Source organism: Lygodium microphyllum, chromosome 27 (genome assembly GCF_053477565.2).
Source record: "Lygodium microphyllum isolate KBCC chromosome 27, Lygodium_microphyllum_v1.1.10, whole genome shotgun sequence".
In the NCBI taxonomy this organism is placed as follows: Eukaryota; Viridiplantae; Streptophyta; class Polypodiopsida; order Schizaeales; family Lygodiaceae; genus Lygodium; species Lygodium microphyllum.
The window spans coordinates 87,494,436-87,514,051 of NC_141161.1; the positions used below are offsets into that span (position 1 = coordinate 87,494,436).

The window sequence follows — 19,616 nt, forward strand, 5'->3', positions numbered from 1 at the left end:
TTGCATGTATGCAAAAAACTGATCCAAAAATAGGTCACCTTTGCTAAATGTTCCAAAGGGAACCATCACATAATGTAGCATATAGATTATTACCTGACTACCTTCTCCAGCTGCTGTGAGAGAACTATCATCAACAATTGGAGATCCTTCCCTGAGATGTTAAACAATAACATCAATACATTTGTATTATCATAACTAAAAAGAGGATTAGTGGAGTGAATTTACCTTCCTAATTCCTCTGGTTTAAAACTATTGGAATTGACCTTCAATAAAACCGAGTGCACAGTGACATCGATGAGAACCATATGCCATGTATCGAAGTGCAACGGACAGTAGGAGTGCAGCCCCAACATTGCCCTTGGTGGAATGCGGAAATCATGTTTTGAGCATGCAGAGTACTCCAGAGAACTGATGCTAGATGGCCTGCATTAAGAGCAGCCATGGTTTAGGTTCATTAGCAACTGTGCACTGTATAAGTGTGGAGCATGGAGAACAAAAAGAATAATTACGTACTTTGTTAAATCTGGTGGAGCAAAAAGAAGTTCAAACTGGATCGTGACAGCATTCAATAGAAGGCGCTGTTGCATAAAACACCTTTGGAACTTTAGTCAGACTACAGAAATAGGATACAAACACATAAACCTCAAATGTCAGAACAAGTTTTCAACCAGAATGCACAAGCCATGAGTTACATGTGATGTACTTCAATCACCTCAACTGCTCGTAAAGACAGGTTGAATGACACCATGACTGCCAAGAACACATCTTGTCGTGCATATTTGATTCGAAAAGGGCGTGTGCAGAAGCTGTGGTCAGCATCATTTATTTGCCATATAGATCCAGCATCATCTACACCATCTGGTGCTGCACTAAACAAGGTAAAACTTTTTTAAAAATGCCACTTCAATTCCAATAAGCATGCTACAAGTAACAAGTACCCTTGGGTGCCTTTAACACAAAAAAAAACACCACAAATGAGCTCACGAATAGTGACATTTTGTCTCTGTGAATGCTGAACTTCAGTATATCATGCAATCATCTAGCATTTATGGAACACAATTGTCCTCATGTTTTGCAATAATTATGAGGGGTATATTCGAAATTTGACCAAGATTTGAGAGGCATCAACTTTGGCCAAAATGGAGCAGTGTATTGGAAGTTTGAACATATATGAGGGTTTTCTAGTAATTTTAGATATTTGAGGAGATTTTGGAAATTTCCACAAAAATGGGACAAAAGTAAATTAAGATGCAGTTGTATTTGCTCCACTGAAATGTAAATTCAAAAGAGCAAACAATCATTCACTAATGTACAAGTACATATTTATCCATGTGGCCTATAAACAACATGCTATGGATGTCAAAAATAACAGGTATGCTCTGATACCATGTCAAAATAAGCAACGGTGTGAAGAGACAATAGGGTTTGCCAGGAGTAACACAGAGTGTGTACGGCACACACTGAGAGAGAAGAGAAACTCAGAAACACAAGAAGAACACGGTGATGATGCACTGAATTATGCTATGAGAAAAAAAGCTGATACAGCGGAGCCGAAGCTCAAAAGATAACTGCATTGTCCTGTCTAAATGAGGCGGCAGCACCTGTGGGAAATCTGCACAATGAAGGGAGTAAAATGCAGTCCTCTGAGTAGTGGGCTATCGAAGTAATCACTGGAAGGTGAAGGACAGCTGCCAAGGGAGCGGACCGCAGCCCTCTGATGCTGTCAAAGATGTGAAAGATGATCACCAGTTGTGGAGGGAGTAAACTGCAACCCTCTAATGCTGGGGAGTGACCTGGGCGGCAAGACCCAAATCCCGGAGTTCCGGAGCTGTCAAACACAAGGAGAGCAGCCCAGATGCTAACACCAAGTGGATAATTGAAAGGCGACTCAGAAGATGAAGAAGAAATCTAGAGGAAAACAGTTCGACACTCAAAGGGCACGAGATCCGTTTCTCCTCCCAGCCTTGCCTAGTTAATTGCTGGCAACTCCCATCGTGATCCGATTGCCAGCCGTCAATTCTTGGTGAGTCCTATTCTTGGACTCTCTTTAATTCTAGGCTCCCCTAAACCCCGTTCGGGCGCCCAAGGCCCCGGACGGTCATGCCTCGTGCCTGTTTCCCGTAATTTACCTTATAAATATAACATTTCCTTCCCCTTAAGAATCGGTTTCGTCCTCGAAAACGATATTTGGAAGGTCTAACTGTAAATTGGGAAACCTTTTCTTTAAGGTACTTACTCGCTCCCATGTTGAGCTTTCTTCTGAACAATCTTTCCACTTAAACAAACATTCTTGATAAATAGTATTCCTTGTTCGTCTATTACGAACATTTAATATTCTTTCTGGTTCATGTGGATTAGATTGGTCATTTAATAGCTCCTCAATATTATCTTCAAAAATTAAATTATCCAAATCACCCAGCTTCTTCCTTAACTTACTTACATGAAAAACTGGATGTATTTTACTACCAGCAGGTAGTTGGAGCTTGTAAGCCAATTCTCCCACCTTTTTAAGTATTGTGAAAGGACCACAATACCTGGGTGAAAGCTTTGGACATTGTCCGGTTTTCATGGTTTTAGTTTGTTCAGGCACCTTAAGATAGACCAATTCTCCTTCTTTAAAGGAGATGTCTCTTCGGTGAGGATTTGCATATGCTCTAGCTCGATTTTGAGCTTTTTTAATATTTTCTTGAGCAAATTTTAACATACTATTCATATCCTCCAAAAAATCCTTAGCTACCTGAACCTTTTCCTTATGCAGTCCTACTGCATAAGGAGCTCTGGGCTGAAACCCATACATCAACATAAATGGACTATATTCAGTGGAAGAGTGCTTGGCACTATTATATGCAAACTCTGCTATCGGTAGATACTCTTCCCAATTAGTTTGCCTTTTACTTACATATGCCCTAAGCATATCTTCAAGGATTTGGTTAACCCTTTCAGTTTGCGGGTGATCCGCCGTACTCATGCTAAGTTTAGTATCCAACTTCCTAAATACCGCTCACCAAAATTGACTATCAAATTTTCTATCCCGATCAGAAACTATATTTGCCGGAAGGCCATACAATCGGTATATGTTCTCTACGAACAATCTAGCCAATTCTGGTGTTTTAACATCAGTTGAAGTTGGAATGAACCTAGCCATTTTGGTTAACCTATCCACAATCACCCACACAGAGTCGTGCCCCCTCTGTGTTCTGGGTAAAGCAACAATAAAATCCATGGAAATACTCTCCCATTTTCTCGAAGGAATCTCTAGTGGATGAAGAAGTCCTCCCATTTTCAATCTTTCAGCTTTATTAACCTAGCATTTATTACATTTGACCACATAGTCAAGGACGTCCTTATTCATTCCAGGCCAATAGAACTGCCTTTTAATAAGACTACAAGTCTTATTAACTCCTGGATGTCCCGCGCTAGGGGTATCATGACACTCAAAGAGTATCTGGCGCCTTATTTCTATATCTTTCAGGACACATACCCTACCCTTGTAGAGTAAATAACCATTATCAATGGTAAAATTCTTCCACTTGAATCCGGTTTGAGCAACCCCTAATGCTCCATTTCCTTGTTGAACATCCTCAGATATTCCTTCCTCGGTAGAAGCACTTTCATTTGGATCCCCATTTTTTATTGCTTCCCATATGTTGGAATATGCTGAATCAACCTGGCATTTCCCTTTTAAAGATTCAAGAAAGTTGGAAGTGAACTGAGTAAAACTCAATTCATTTATGATGGGCATTCTACTGAGTGCATCAGCTACTATATTATACTTTCCTTTTCTATATCTTATCTCATAGTCGAACTCTTGGAGGAGTTCGGCCTATCTGGCTTTACGCCCGTGTAAATCCGGTTGATCATTAAGCCACTTAATGCTTTCATGATCCGATAAAATCAAACGTTTGGCACCGTACAGATAGTGCCTCCATTTCTTCATTGCATGTACTATTGCATACAGCTCCCTCTCATAAACAGAATAATTCTGTTTTGCACGGTCTAATTTCTTGCTTTCAAAAGCAACTGGTCAACCGTCTTGTAATAAGACCGCACCTATCGCCTTATCACTGGCATCAGCTTCAACCACAAATGGTTTATTGGGATCCACTATTAATAATACTGGAGCTGTAGCAATAGCTACTTTAAGTTTTTGAAAACTTTTATTTTGGTCTGTTCCCCAAATAAAACTCTTTCCTTTCCCTTTAAGTTGGTATGTCATTGGAACAACTATTTTGGCATAATCTCGAATGAATCTACGATAAAATCCAGATAAACCTAGGAAGATCTACAGCTCTTCCAGGTTCCTTGGAGATGGCCATTCAATAATTGCCCTAACTTTTTCTGGATCCATCTTGATTCCCTCTTTCGAGATAATATGCCCCAAATATTTGACCTCTTGTGCAAAGAATTCGCATTTAGTTTTCTTCGCATAAAGGGAATGTGTTCTTAACAGTTGGAATACTAATTGTAAATGTTTCAAATGTTCTTCTCTTGATTTACTAAAGATCAAGATATCATCCAAGAAGACTACTACAAAATGTCCTAGATAAGGCCGTAAGTCACTATTCATCAGCTTCATAAAGGTAGCTGGTGCATTAGTGAGGCCAAAAGGCATCACCAAAAAATCATAATGCCCGAATCTAGTACGAAATGTTGTCTTAGGAATATCCTGTGCCTTAATTCTTACTTGGTGATAGCCTGCTCTTAAATCTATCTTTGTGAAGAATTTTGCCCCTTGTAATTGATCAAAAAGATCTTCCATTCTGGGCATAGGAAATTTATTCTTCACCGTTATTTTATTAAGTGCTCTATAATCAACACAAAGTCGCATAGAACCATCTTTTTCCTTTACTAATAAAATTCGCAAAGCCCAAGGCGAATTACTGGGTTGAATAAACCCTTTATCAAGGTAATCCTTAATTTGTCTTTCAACTTCTTGATGTTGCGTTTCACTTAACTTATAAGGTGGTTTAGAAATAGGGTGAGTATCCTTATTTGCGTCAATTGGGTGATTTATATCACCCCTATCTGGTGGAAGGCCGCTTGGTAAATCAGAAGGAAACACATCTTTAAATCCATCTAACAGACTATTTAATTCATTATTTACATTCAACTCACAAACATAAGAAAATTGTTGCTTTATATTACAGAAAGTAAAAGTGGTTTGTATAGGAAGAGACCATAACATGTATACCTCACAAACTTCCTTCTTTATCAACTTCTGAACCTCAGTGGAACACAACAAAGGATTATCAGATACTTCATGTTCACCTTGAATGACAAAAGTCTTACCATCCCTTTCAAATTCCAGTGTATTATGATGGTAACTACGTTTTAAGGATGGTTCCAATCCCCATAGCCACTCCCTCCCTAAAGCAATATCAGCTCTTTCCATGTTCATAATTTGGAAATCAAGTTTATCTTTATATCCTTGAATCTCAATTTCCAAATTGGATACCATTGTATCCCATATTTTATTATCTTGACCTTGCATCATACGAACAACATATTGATGCCCACTCTTTTGTTGGGGAAGTTGCAATTTTTTAACAAGTGCATAATTTATAAAATTATGTGTAGCAGAGTCATCAATCATGACTCTAACCCTCTTTCCAGCTATCAATCCATGCACTCTAACTAAATCATGTGGACCAAAGGTAGACTGCCACATAGAAGTTGACATACAATACTTGTGTTGTACATCCATGTGCAAGACCTCTAAAGATTTATACCTTTCATGCCCCTTTAATTCTAAGGTCTGCACTACATGGATTTGTTTTTCTTTTTCCTTGCCCTTGTCATTATCCTTTCCTTTGTCTTCCCCCTTTTTCCTCTGAGGGTAATTCCAAGCAGCATGGTTAGGGAATAGGCAATTGAAACACAGTTTTCTTTTTTGGCCTTATCAAAGTCGTCTGGACTTAACTTTGGCCTTACATATTGTTTCTTTTCAAAAGGTTGTTTTTTACCCTTAAAAAATGGCATTTTCCTTTTAAATTTGCCCACAAATTTTGAGGTTTCCAATTCCTTAGACTTGGGCTCCGTATCAATGAGACTAGTGAGTGTACCTGGACGCATACTATCTTCATTGATTAATGCAAATTTAATTGCCTCTTCCAGCGTCTTAGGTGAACTCCTTTTTACTTCCTTTTTACAGGCTTTATCTAGTCTCCTAATGAATCCTCTTGTCTTTTGAAATTCATCTATTCCTTCCAATTTGAGGATTATCTCACGATATTCCTCCAAATATGTCAGCAGGGGTCTTCCCTTTTGTCTGACATAATCCCAATCTTCCCAATTTCTTTCCATTTCATTTTCAGGAAGGAATTCTTTCAAAAAGACGGATTCAAATTGAGCCCAAGTTTCAGGTATTTTATTTGCCTCCTTTAAAGTTCGCCACCATTTATACGCTTTGGGCCCCAAAGTTAAACTAGCCTCCAGTGCTTGGAGATGTGGTGGAGTATTTTTAAGTTTATGTAAATCTTCCGATTTTTGGAGAAAATTAAAGATTGTATCTTTATTTCTATCTTTTTCCTCCCCGTGAAACTGAGGGGGTTTCATATCTTTTAGAACTGGATTATCCCTCAACTTGTGGTGGGGTTCCTTAGAATCTCGCATAGTCACATCTAAATCTTTCGATGAAGATGGAATATCCGAGATTTCTATCTTATTTTTATCCCTTTCTAACAATAAAGTTAATTGAGATTTTATTTCAGTGAGTGTTTGAGTTAAAAATTCCATTTGAACCCCCTGAGCCTGCACACGAGCAATAAGATCATCAAATTGTTCTTGTGTAGCAAAAAATTCTTCCCACTGTTCTTCTTGCATCTCCGTTTCATGGGGATCTACCATAGAGCGGTCTCCGGAACTAGAACTTTCCATTACTCCCTCTTTCTTTTTTTCTGCCATTAATACACTGGAATTGGAAAGCAAAGATAAAAAATTTGCATACAAGGTAAAGTACTTCCCTGATTATAATGGCAGGGCAACTGTTGCTGATTTTGTTAATAAATAAACCCGAAGAGTAAGGAACAATTTTTGTCTTCCCGGACTAAACCAGTAAACCAGTCACGCTGGAAATGAAGTTCTTTGGCAGAAACGGAACAATCACGTGAACCACCGGTATATCTTCTATGTATAAAGCGGGTCTGACTGACTTCAGTCAGCTGGTAGTGATTTAACTCTGGCTTCAGTCGAGTGAAGACGATCCTGCTGTAAAACTGCTCTTCGAAAACAGCCATGTGACGTGTAGGACCTGAAGTCATCTGATGCTTTTCGTCACGGCTTACAACAGTCAAAAGTACCATCTGACGCTTTTCGTCACGGCTTACAGCAATCGCCTCACTCTTCGCCTCACGCCTTTCGTCTCCCTGCTGCGTGTCACACTTTCGTGACGTCACACGACCACGATTTACAACTTCGTGTGGTGACCTTAAACGACTAACAGACGACGGGCGGCGACCTTAAACGTCTGACGAATGACATGTCAGTCGAATCGTCTAGCCCTTGCGCTTGTAATCGCCTGAAAAAGGCTTCACGAATGACTAGCAAGATTAGGACCCAACGGCTCCAGCAAGATACAATGGCGGCCCTGATACCAATGAAAGGCGACTCAGAAGATGAAGAAGAAATCTAGAGGAAAACAGTTCGACACTCAAAGGGCACGAGATTCGTTTCTCCTCTAGCCTTGCCTAGTTAATTGCTGGCAACTCCCATCGTGATCCGATTGCCAGCCGTCAATTCTTGGTGAGTCCTACTATTCTTGGACTCTCTTTAATTCTAGGCTCCCCTAAACCCTGTTCGGGCGCCCAAGGCCCCGGACGGTCATGCCTCGTGCCTGTTTCCCGTAATTTACCTTATAAATATAACAATAATGATAACACTAGATGATGGAGGATGAGTCAAGCTGCAAAAACGTAGACCCCAGTAGCCTCTGTGACAGACAAGTAATGTTAGGTGATGGAGGAGAAGCCACGCTGCAAAAACGCAGCTCCTAGCAGTACCTATGATGCATGAGTGATGAAATTGATGCTCGATGATGGAGACTATCGCCAAAGGCTAGGATGCTAATGCCAACTTGGAGATAATGATGCCAAGCAAGGAGAAGGCCTCCAACCTGAAAAACGCACATGAAGGTGGAGCCTGATGGAGAAGGGTGGTGACGCCAAGTAGAGGATGGTGACGCCATGTGGAAGATGCTCTAAATGCAAGGCCTGATGAAGGATCAGGGCGCCTGAAGCAAAAGAGGAAGGGTAAAGGCAGCCATGAGCCACAAACCACAATGTCCTCCCGAAGGGGTGCGAGGGCAGTGAAAGGGGCTAGCGAGAGAAGGAAAGGGTGTCTGATGACAGAGGAAGAGGGGTGAAGAATGACTAAAGAGGAGTGGGGTTGTGAAGAATGAATGAAGTAACTACCTATTTATAGGCGTAAGCTGTCTAGGGTGATGCCATAGAGACAAGGAACGCCCATTCCGGCACTTAGGAACGAATTAACGCATTCTGGGAGGACTAAACCCACAAAACGCTGGCAAAACGCTCTAGCCCGTTCGTTGCTCAGTTCCAGCCCCTTCAGCCCGTTCCTTGGCCATTCCCTGTCTGAAACAAGCGTTTCAGCGTGGCAAATTTTTTTTTGAATAAAAAAGTTAAAACGTACCTTTTCCTTGTCCATTGTGCGTTTGGCCCAATCTCCTACCTGCGCCAATCTCTCGCCTATCGTCCACCCATCGTCTCTCACCCGCAATCTCCCTGTCCACATGTCAATGTTGGTGGGCTATCACGGGCTAGTGCAGAGTGGGAGGTCCACACGTGACTTGGCGCATCATCAACAATCAATTACAGCTTTTCTAAATTCCAAGGTGTCTACGAACCATGCACACCACTTTCAATTTTATTTAAATGTTAAGAAATTTGTGTAAATTGTATCAATGTTGGGGCATTATGGACAAATTTTGCACATATGGAGCAATTTGGAACCCAAAATGTCCCCTTATTGATTGCCCCAAATCACTTTCAATGTCTCAAATTGAACGATTTCCCCAAATCGCCCCAATTATCCCAAATTTCTCAATTGTCCCAAATTTAAAGTGTTTACAATTGAGGCCTGAATTGCCCCCAAATTTGGGGCATTAGGAATCTAAAATTGCCCTCAAATTTGATGCATTTCGGATCAGTCTTTAGCCCAATTTAGGGGTGATTCAGCAAGGATTTGCCCCAATTTAAAGCATCTATAATCCATGCTGCAATCTCCCCCAAATTTGAGGCATTTTGGATTAGTTGTTGAACCAAAATTTGGGGCTTTCTCAACAAGGATTGGGGCCCAAATTTGGCTGCAATGTCCCCAAATTTGGGGCATTTGGATCCCATAATCTGAAAGAGCCCCCAAATTTGGGGCATTTTGAATCAATCATTGCCCCAAACTTCGGAGCTGAAAATGCCCCAAAATTTGGGGCATTTTCAATAAGGGAATGCAAGCTGGAATGCCCCAAATTTGGGGCATTTTCAGCCAAGGGGAATGCCCCAAACTTGGGGCATTTTCATTAAAAGGAATGCAAGCTGAAGTAGTACCAAAGTTCAAGCATTTTTAGCAAGCACATGCATGTTGAAATTTTGGCTGCAAATTTCTGCAATTTCATTGAACTTTACTGATTATTTGTCACTTTTATATAGATGGCAACATTAACATCTATGGGATCTTCATCATCCTCACCAGGTACTTTGTCAACAACTGAACGAATTCGAAGCACTACTTGGTCATGGTGGGATGAGGTAGATGCAAGGCTGCCATTGAGAGATGGAGGGGCTTGCCCTTGGAAATGCAACCTTTGCCCTTATGCTCGCACTAGTGGGGCCGATAAAGTCAAAGCCCATCTTTTACATGAGGAGGGGAAAGAGGTCCATTTTTGCACCAATGTATCAATTGAGAAAAGGCAGGAGTTACTTGATTGCATAGCCACTTCTATGGGGAATCCACATGCCAAGGGGACGCCAAACATAGCAATGGATCCAACAACATGGACTCCAAGGCCAACAAGGCATGGTGCTTCATGTAGAAGACCGCTAGGATTAGTGGCTATGCAGCCTTCTCGTGGGCCATTAGTGGCAATAAGTCATGGTGTTAGACAAAGTTCATTGCACACTTCATGGGAGCCAAAGAAAAAAGAGGAAACATATGCAACAGTGGCACGCTTTTTCTACCGTGACCATATTGCATTCAAATCAACCAGGTCACCTTATTTTTTAAATATGGTGACAAAGATTACAAAGTATGGACCCACATGCAAGCCACCTTCATCAGAAACTATAAGGACTACATTGATTCAAAAGGCGAAAGCAGCCATAGAGATTACAACAGCAAATATTCGCAATCAATGGGCAAGAAATGGAGTGACATTGATAGAAGAAGGATAGAGTGACATAGGCCATAGGTCCATACACAATGTTGTCGCATATTTTCATGGGGATGTATACTTCATTGGTAGTCATGATGCTTCAGAGACTAGAAAGAGTGCATATGTATTGGCATCCGAGTGCTGCGAGGCAGTGCGGGCTATTGGGGCAAAAAATATAGTGCAGTTTGTGGCAAATGGTGAATCTACAAATAGGGCAACAGGAAACATTTTAATGGCAATGTATCCACATATCACCTTCAGTCCTTGCATGGCGCATTATTGCTTGAATAACTTGTTGAAGGATATTGGGCACTTGCCATGGATTGCATCTCTTGCCTGCAAAAGGCAACAAGATTATCACATTTACAAGTAATCATCAATACTTGCATGCTGAGTTTCCCAAGAGAAGTGGCAAAGAACTTCTCAAATACTCGGAAACACGATTTGCATATAACTTTCTTATGCTTGCTCAATTGCACTATTGCAAAGGTGCAATTAGGGAGCTATTTGCTAGTAATGAGTATGAAATTTGGATTGGGGCTGCCACTGCTACTGTTGTATTATGTAATGCATATGTCTCTAATAGAGATTTTTGCAATGAAATCACACCAACCAAATGGTTGATCCTATCATGCACATGTTGAGGCTTGCAGATGGGATCCATGCATTGGGAAGATCTATGAAGGTTGTTGGGTGTAAAGGCCCTTTGCACGCTCTCCCGTGTATATATCATGTGAGCCCACCCTAACGAGTGTAAGTGTACCGTACCCAAAGTATAAATACATTCTTTTATTCTTTGTGTGTACCACACTGATACACACCTATTCGACGACTCACTCTCACTCTATCACTGTCAAACACTCTTCAGCTCTGTGTCATTGAACTCCTCGATCACCATGTCTGCTCTCAACTCACAGCTCAGCTCACAGCTCTCTCTCTCTCTCTCTCTCTCTCTCTCTCTCTCTCTCTCTCTCTCTCTCTCTCTCTGTGTGTGTGCTTTTGCTTCGACTCTGCAAACTGGTATCAGAGCCATATGGCTCACGCAAGTTGTTGAGGAGTAGATGAGTAGGCGTCAAGTCGAGTTACTGGTCGAGTGATTGGTCGGGTGTAACGTGCAAGCATAATGGGTGTCACACGGACTGACAACTGACAGGTGGCTGCTGCACGACGTTACTGATCGACAAGCGGCTGCACGACATTACTGATTGGCAAGCGGCTGCTGCACAACGTTACTGCCCAACAAGGCTAGAGGCGACACTGCTGCGCAACGGGGTTGCACAATGACCCCTGCGTGATAGGAACAGAAGACTTCCACGTGACGGGTGATAGGGCTTTTCAGCTGCACGAACGACGGGTAGAGACAGAAGGTCAATGGCCTACTTTTCTGTGATTTACTTCATCTAATTTTTCCCCTTATACCGGGTGTTCACACATACAAGCACAATGTGCAAATCTGTGTCTTAAAATTCGGGGCTTTTCCCAAATTTGGTGTCTGACACATATTGCATAGACCTCTAGACCATAAATTGCACACATTGAGTGCACAGGCCTCAAAATTTTTTGGGGATTCTCAAAAGCAAGTGAAATATTTGCTTGGATGAGCCAATTTCTTGGAAATTGTGCACTGTTGGACCCTGAAATTTGGGGCTTTTGCAAAAATTGTGAAATTTCTGCAACATTGGCCCGCACTTGATGCTGGGATGATATATTTATGCAATTGGAGCAGATTCACTGCAGAAATTTTGGGGCTTTTCACATTGGTGATATATTTTTAAGTAGTTTTAAGACTGGACAGTGAAACTTGCAGTAAATTCACTGCTAAGTGGGAGTCTTTAGATTTTTGGATGCTTCAAATGTTGAAAAAGAGCAGCTTCTCTTGGTATATGCATTGCTTAATACTCATTATGCAGTGAAACAATGATAAATATAGCATTTGGGTCATTGCATTTGGGAATTTTGGTGATATACTACTGAAGTGGGAGCTATCCTTAATGCAAATGTATCAGATTTGATTCGTGAGCATGCTGTAATCAGTACTTGAGACTAAAACTTGCAGCTAAACATCTGCTTCTTGGACACTTTGGAAGTACAAGAGTGTGTACTTGCTGTTACAATTCAAAAACCTTTATATTGGCTGAAAGCATTCAGCCCTTTATTGCAGTTGTGTATTGCTGAAGATGGTTGGCAGCAGTGCATCTACATCTGACACAAAGAATCTCTTTGAGATTCATAAATTTGATAGAAATGGTTTTGATCTTTGAAAAGATCGTATGCAGGTAATACTCTTTCTAAGGGATTGTGATGATGCTTTAGAAGAACATAAGCCTGTTGCTTTGTCAGATGAGAATTGGGCTAAAATGAATAAAAAGGCCATTACTTACATTAAAATGGCTGTCACTGATGATATCTTGGTTGATATAAAGGGGCTTGATACTACCTATGTAGTTTGGGAAAAGCTTTAAGCCGCTTAGGAGAATACAACTCCTTTCAATTAGGTACATCTCATGCGGAAGTTGGTCAACTTGAAGCTTGATGAATCCAGACCTACCTCAGAGCATTTGAGTGCTTTCACTGGTATTTCGAGTCAGTTACAAGATACAGGTTTGCCAAGTTTTGATCCTAAATTGAGGCCTATCTTCTTGCTCATGACCTTGCCCAATTCATGGAAAGCATTGGTTGTGTCATTGAGCAATAACCCCAACTTGACATTTGATGGTGTACGTGGTTCTATTCTAAATGAAGAGATTAGACGCAAGCCAAGTGAGGAAAACAGTGGATCAGCCTACAATGTAAGAAAAAGACCTTAAAAAATGTATAATGCTGCAAATAAAAACAAAAATCGCAACAAAAGCAAGGAAAAACAGCAAGATGCAACTTGTTATCAATGTGGTCACAAAGGGCATAAAAGGCCTAATTGCAGGTACTTTAAAAAGGAACAAGAACGTAAGAAGCAGGCTAATGCAAAAGGCAAAAAGAATGACAAGGATAGTAGCTCTACCCCTATAGAGATAGAAAAAGCAAATGTGGTATCTAGTGTTGTTATTGAGAAGATAGAAGATGATAAAGATGCTGATTTGCTTGTTGCATTTTCAGATCCGCTTGCTATGACAATGGAGGACATGTATATCACTAAAAGAGATGTGATAGATGCCTTGTTGTCAGCTCATGATGGTTTGTCACAATCGTGGATTGTTGACAGTGGTGCTTCTTTTCATGTAACTCCATCTCTGGAGTGTTTTTCTACTTATGCAGAAGATAATCTTGGAAAAGTCTACCTTGGCAACAATCATGCATGTGATATTGAAGGATGGGCACCATACACCTGGCTCTAGAAAATGGTCAGGAATTGATACTTCATGATGTTAGGTATGTTCCTAGCATCAAGAAGAGCTTGCTTTCTGTTGGGCAGCTAGATAGCAAAGGTTACTTCACTACTTTTAGTGGTGGTATGTGGAAAATACAGAAAGAATCTATGCTAGTCACTAGAGGTGGTAAAAAGGAAACTCTATATTATCTCTACCGCAAGGCACTTCCTGGAAAGTTTGTTGCAGTTACTAAAGTACAGTCACACATGGAGTTATGGCACAAGCGTCTTGGACATATGAGCCAAAAGGGTTTGCAGGCACTCTCTTCACTTGGAAGAGTTGATGTGAAAATCTCAGAGCTTGATTTTTGTGATGATTGTCTTTGGAAAACATGTAAAGAGTCCCTACTCTCATGGAGCCTCTAGGAAGGCATGTATTCTGGATTTAGTTCATTCTGATATTTGCACCATGCCAATAAAAACTCATAGTGGTTTCCATTATTTTGTATCTTTCATTGATGACCATTCTAGGAAGCTATGGGTCTACTTGCTTAAGCAGAAAAGTGAGGCGTTGGATGCTTTTAAAAGGTTTTATGCATTGGTTAATACTCAAAAATGCCTAAAGTTCAAATGCATAAGAACATATAATGGGGGAGAGTATGTATCTAAAGAATTCAATAAGTTTTGTGATGACAATGGAATTAAACGAGAGCTTACAGCTCCTTACAATCCATCTTCTAATGGTGTGGCTAAGCGAATGAATCGCACGTTATGTGAGAAGATTCCGTGCATGCTATCCACAACTAATCTCTCGCAATGGTTTTGGGGAGAGGCACTTAAAACCGCGGTGCATATTTGCAACCGATCTCCACATTGTGCACTTGAAAGTGCATCCCTGAAGAGGTTTGGACTAGCAAACCTGCTTCATATGACCACTTAAGAGTCTTTGGCTACGAATGCTATGTACATGTACCTATTGATAGCAGAACCAAACTTGACATGAAATCTCAGAGGCATCTTCATGGGTTATGGAGATGAAGGTGAAATGGGCTATAGAGTTTGGGTTCCAAGTATAAAAAAGGTGCTACGCAGCCGGGATGTGATATTCAATGAGTCAAAGCTGCTGAAAAATGTCACATCTGATGACTCTGACAAAAAGAAAGTTAAATTTCAACATGATCAGTTACTTGAGCAGCCATCAACCACTGAAAATCCAGCTCCTTTAGATGCTGATTATAACAATCAGCATATCATTATTCAGACAAATGAAAATGGGCAGCAAGGGGAGGTTGAACATCAGCTTGAGCACCAAAATCAGCATGCTGAAAATGAATTACAGTAGCCTGAAATTGTATGACAGCAACCTGCACATGCAATTCAATAGCCAAACAATGAGATCATTGACATTCCCTTGGATGTGAATCCACTACTTGATAACACAGATCATTGGGTAAGAAGATCTACATGTGTCAAAAGACCTATAGAAAGATTTGATCCTTCTTTGGACTGCATTTTGCTCACACATGAAGGTGAGCCTCTTACGTATAAAGAGGCCTTATCATGTGAGTTAAAGAAAAAGTGGGAGCTAGCTATGCACGAAGAAATGAAGTCACTGTATCAAAATGATACTTGGGATTTGGTTACATTGCCCAAGGATAGAAAAGCCATTCCTAACAAATGGGTCTATAAAATCAAATGTGTGGATGGCAAACCCAAATACAAAGCCACACTTGTGGCTAAGGGCAATACACAAAAGGAGGGCATTGATTATCAGGAAGTGTTTTCTCATGTTGTCAAAATGACCACTCTTCAAGTGTTATTTGCCATTGTAGCATCTATGGATCTTGAACTTGATCAGATGGATGTTAGAAATGCATTTCTACATGGTGATCTGGAAGAAGAGTTATACATGAAATAGCCCGAAGGCTTTGTTATACATGGAAAGGAGCATTTGGTATGTAAGCTTAAGAGAAGGTTGTATGGTTTGAAACAGGCTCCTAGACAATGGTATAAAAAGTTTGATGCCTTCATGCTCTCACATGGTTTTAAAAGTAGTGCAAATCACTGCTTATATATTAAGAAAGCTGATGATGGAAGCCTTATTATACTTGTGCTTTATATGGATGATATGCTTATTACTGGTAAGCATAAAAGCCAAATTAATGCATTGAAAAGGCAGCTGAATTCAGCCTTTTCTATGAAGGATTTGGATGCAGCTGATCATATTTTGGGCATGCGTGTCACAAGCGATAGAGAGCAACTCTTATTTCTCTCACAAGAAAAGTACATCAGCAAAGTACTTGATTGTTTTTCTATGTTTGATGCTAAGCCTCTTGGTGTGCCTTTCCACCCTATCTTAAGCTTAGCAAAGTAGATTGCCCAAAAGATGACAAGGGAGCCAGTACCATGAAGGGTGTTCCTTATGCTTCAGCTTGTGGTTTACTCATGTATGCTATGGTTGCTACTAGACCTGACATTGCTTATACACTGGGAGTTGTAAGCAAGTTCATATCAAATCTTAGCAAAGCACATTGGAAAGCAATGAAATGTATCTTACAGTACCTTAAGGGCACACAAAGAAAATGTATTTGCTATTGCAAGGGTACCTTGGATCTGCAAGGGTATTGTGATGCAGACATGGCAGGTGACTTAGATACTCGCAAATCTACTAGCGGGTATATCTTTACATTGACGGGTGGGGCGGTTTCTTGGGGCTCTAGATTGCAAAAATAGTAGCACTCTCTACCATTGAAGCTGAATATATTTCAGCCACTGAGACTTCCAAAGAAGCAGTTTGGCTTGGTCGTTTGGTCAAGGATTTTGGGCTGCCCACCAAAACACTTGTACTTAAATGTGATAGCCAAAGCGTTGTATGCCTGGCTAAGAATGCCATGTTTCATGCACATACCAAACATATTGATGTTCGGTATCATTTTATCAGACAGGTTCTCGATGATGGTCTAGTCACCCTCACTAAGATCAAATCACAGGATAACCCTGCAGATGTTCTCACTAAAAGTCTTGCAAAGGCTCCACATGAGTATTGCATTAGACTTGTGGGAGTTGGTTAAAGGCTCACTTAGGACCTTTAAGTGGAAGGTTGTTGGGTGTAAAGGCCCTTTACGCACTCTCCGTGTATATATCATGTGAACCCACCCTAACGAGTGTAAGTGTACCGTACCCTAAGTATAAATACATTCTTTTATTCTTTGTGTACCACACTGGTACACACCTATCCGACGACTCACTCTCACTCTATCACTGTCAAACACTCTTCAACTCTGTCATTGAGCTCCTTGATCACCGTGTCTGCTCTCAGCTCACATCTCTCTCTCTCTCTCTCTCTCTCTCTCTCTCTCTCTCTCTCTCTCTCTGTGCTTTCGCTTCAAGTCTGCAAAGGTATCAATCGCATGATTGAGAAGTTGAAGAGTTTGGAACCAAATGCAAACAGGTATGAGCAGATCAAGAAGTTATGCATCAACAGATGGAATGAGTATGACTCTCCTATGCATGTTACAACATATGTGCTTGATCCTAAGTTTCAAGGAAAGATGCAAGAAAGAGACCTTGAGGTGGTCAAGGCTTGGAACACATTGCTTGCAAGGCTTTATCCTAACCGTGAAATGCAATACAAAATTAAAAATAAGCTCTATGTATCGGCAAACATTAGGGATGTTTGGTACAGAGGATGCACTAGAGGATAGAACAAATATTGGGACTGCATTATGGTGGAAGGACTACGTCGCAGAAGCTCGAGAGTTGCAAAGTTTGGCTATTCATATTCTTAGCCAAAAAATTAGCTCTTCTTGTTCAAAGCAACTATGGAGCTCATTCAATCATATTCACTCAAAGAAGAGAAATCATCTTGGCACAATCGAGACGAATGACCTAGTTTACATGAGCTCCAATCTTCGCTCGCTAGCTCGTACATCAATTGCAAAGGTTGATTCTTTTATACATTGGGAAAAAGATGACAATGGTGATGCCAAATGGTGATGGTGATGGTGATGGTGATGGTGATGGTGATGGCCAGGATGTTGTTCACTAAGCTGAGCATTTAGGCGCAGTGGAGCCATCTTCCATGAATGAGAGCTAAGTGCTCTTGTAACTTGGATCTTTAGACTTTAAAGTTTAGTGCATATTTTGTGTCTTTGCAAATCTTTGCAATGTGCACTTGTTGGACTTATGCAACATTGTTGATTACAATGCAACAATCCATTGCTAATTACAATACAATATTTTGAATCTATCTACCTATCTACCTATTTGCCGTTCCCTTCGTTCCTGTTCCCTAACTTTGGGCGTCCCCCCATCCCGAGGGGTCTCGTTCTCCATTCCTGGTAACTATGGATGGCACACCACTATGTGGGTGCCCACTGAAAAAGTGGCCAAAATGTGAGCACAAGCCCTTTTTGGGATTGTCAATGCAAAACCCTAAATGAAGTGTGTAAACTAAAGAAGTGGTTTCTCAACACCCCCTCTCAGGCCCAAAAAGAGATGAAGAAAAAGGAGCGACAAGAGATATGATAATGAAGAAGAGGATCCAGGAGATCCAAGATTGCCACCTAAAAGGTAACCTGTAGTAAGGAATGGTAGACAGGATGAACTGTAGAACCCAACTCCATCTCGGAAGAGAAGCCACTAGCCCTATAACTCCATGCTAGAAGGAATTCAAAGGCCTTGTCACCAAGTCGCGAGGGCTGAACCTCTAAGGCCCTGATCTAGGCAGGCTCTAAAGATCTTGGGTATCAAGAGGAGAAAAGACTGCTCGAAAATAGCCATCCCAAAAGAGTAAATGGTAGGTGATGAACTTTACCATAAGTAGGTGTCCCCCACCCCCTTAGGGTGGAGGTGCAAGGACCCCCTCTAGGCAGCTGCACAGTCAGCAGCAGCAGTCGGACCAGCAGCTGCAGTCGGACTGCCACGTGGCAGTCGGATTGGCACGTGGCAGTCCGACTGCCTGCAGCCGTTTTTACCAGGCTGCGCCCTATTTCTGGCGCCCCGTTCTAGGTGGTTTTTCGCCTATTTATTGTCGACGACTTCAGCAGTCTACCCATTCTTCTCTGTCGCAGATTACAGACCGGTGCCGTGCAGATTTCTGTCTCTGTTCACAGATTTCAGACAGCAGACAGTGCAGACTGCAGCAGACTTCGAGGTGGACAGCAGGTCGCATCGTCGAGGTGGAGACACGCAGTCCAGCGCACTGCACCCGTGTATATCTTTGTATTCAGCATTCTTTATACAGCAGATCTTCATTGTACACTGTCTCTTTCTCTCCCTTTTTCTCTCTGCGTTCTCTCTCTCTCAGTCCTACGCTTCCGCACCGCTGCACTCTGACATGGTATCAAAGCAGTGTTTGAGGGCTGACTGAGCGCAGAATCAACCTGAAAAGGAGTTTCCATCGCGACACAAATTTGCGTTTTTTGCGTTTAAGGGCAGACAGGAGGGCTATGCCTTGGAACAAGGCTGAAACGAGTGTGGGCGCACAGGAAAGGAGTACAGGTGGTAGACTTGCTGCTGTTTACTGCTGTTTGACGCGGAGGAAGTTTGAGTTTTCAACCTAAAAGTGCAGGTTTTGCTTTTTCATCGCCTCCGGCGGGTGAAGAAGCTTCGGGACGCGGAAGAGCCTTAGCAGGCTGAGTTTACTCAGTCAGAGGGGGCTGCTTTTGCGTTTGAGAAGGCATTGCAAGTGAAGATGTCTACAGAGATGGACTTGGAGTTCCAGGCGATTATGGACCGGAAGGTGCCTGTCTTACCGGCTCTTCCTACAGATCAGAAGCTCGACGGCGACAACTACCGCATTTGGCGCGTTATGATGTTGGCCATTCTTGAGTCCTATGATTTGGCGGAGTTGGTACAGGAAGATATTGACCGGCCTTCGGTAAGAGATGAGTCCAAACTCTCTTCCAATGCTCGTGCGGAGTTGGCCAG

At 41.5% G+C, this 19,616-nt stretch overlaps 1 protein-coding gene across 7 annotated transcripts in view; it reads right to left on the reverse strand.

The window, feature by feature from the left end:
• Nucleotides 1–19,616, reverse strand: part of LOC148012577 (uncharacterized) — a 40,763-nt gene that overhangs the window by 12,219 nt on the left and 8,928 nt on the right. For 3 of the 7 annotated variants that reach the window (XM_087668909.1, XM_087668906.1, XM_087668907.1), the window contains exons 4-7: nt 704–864; nt 514–578; nt 226–423; nt 94–151 (exon numbers count right to left, since the gene is read on the reverse strand). In XM_087668909.1, the coding sequence (XP_087525035.1) occupies nt 94–151; nt 226–423; nt 514–578; nt 704–864 (482 nt within the window). Of the gene's footprint in view, nt 1–93; nt 152–225; nt 424–513; nt 595–703; nt 870–19,616 lie in introns of all 7 variants that reach the window. The other 4 variants (XM_087668908.1, XM_087668910.1, XM_087668911.1 and 1 more) reach the window with 4 other exon arrangements.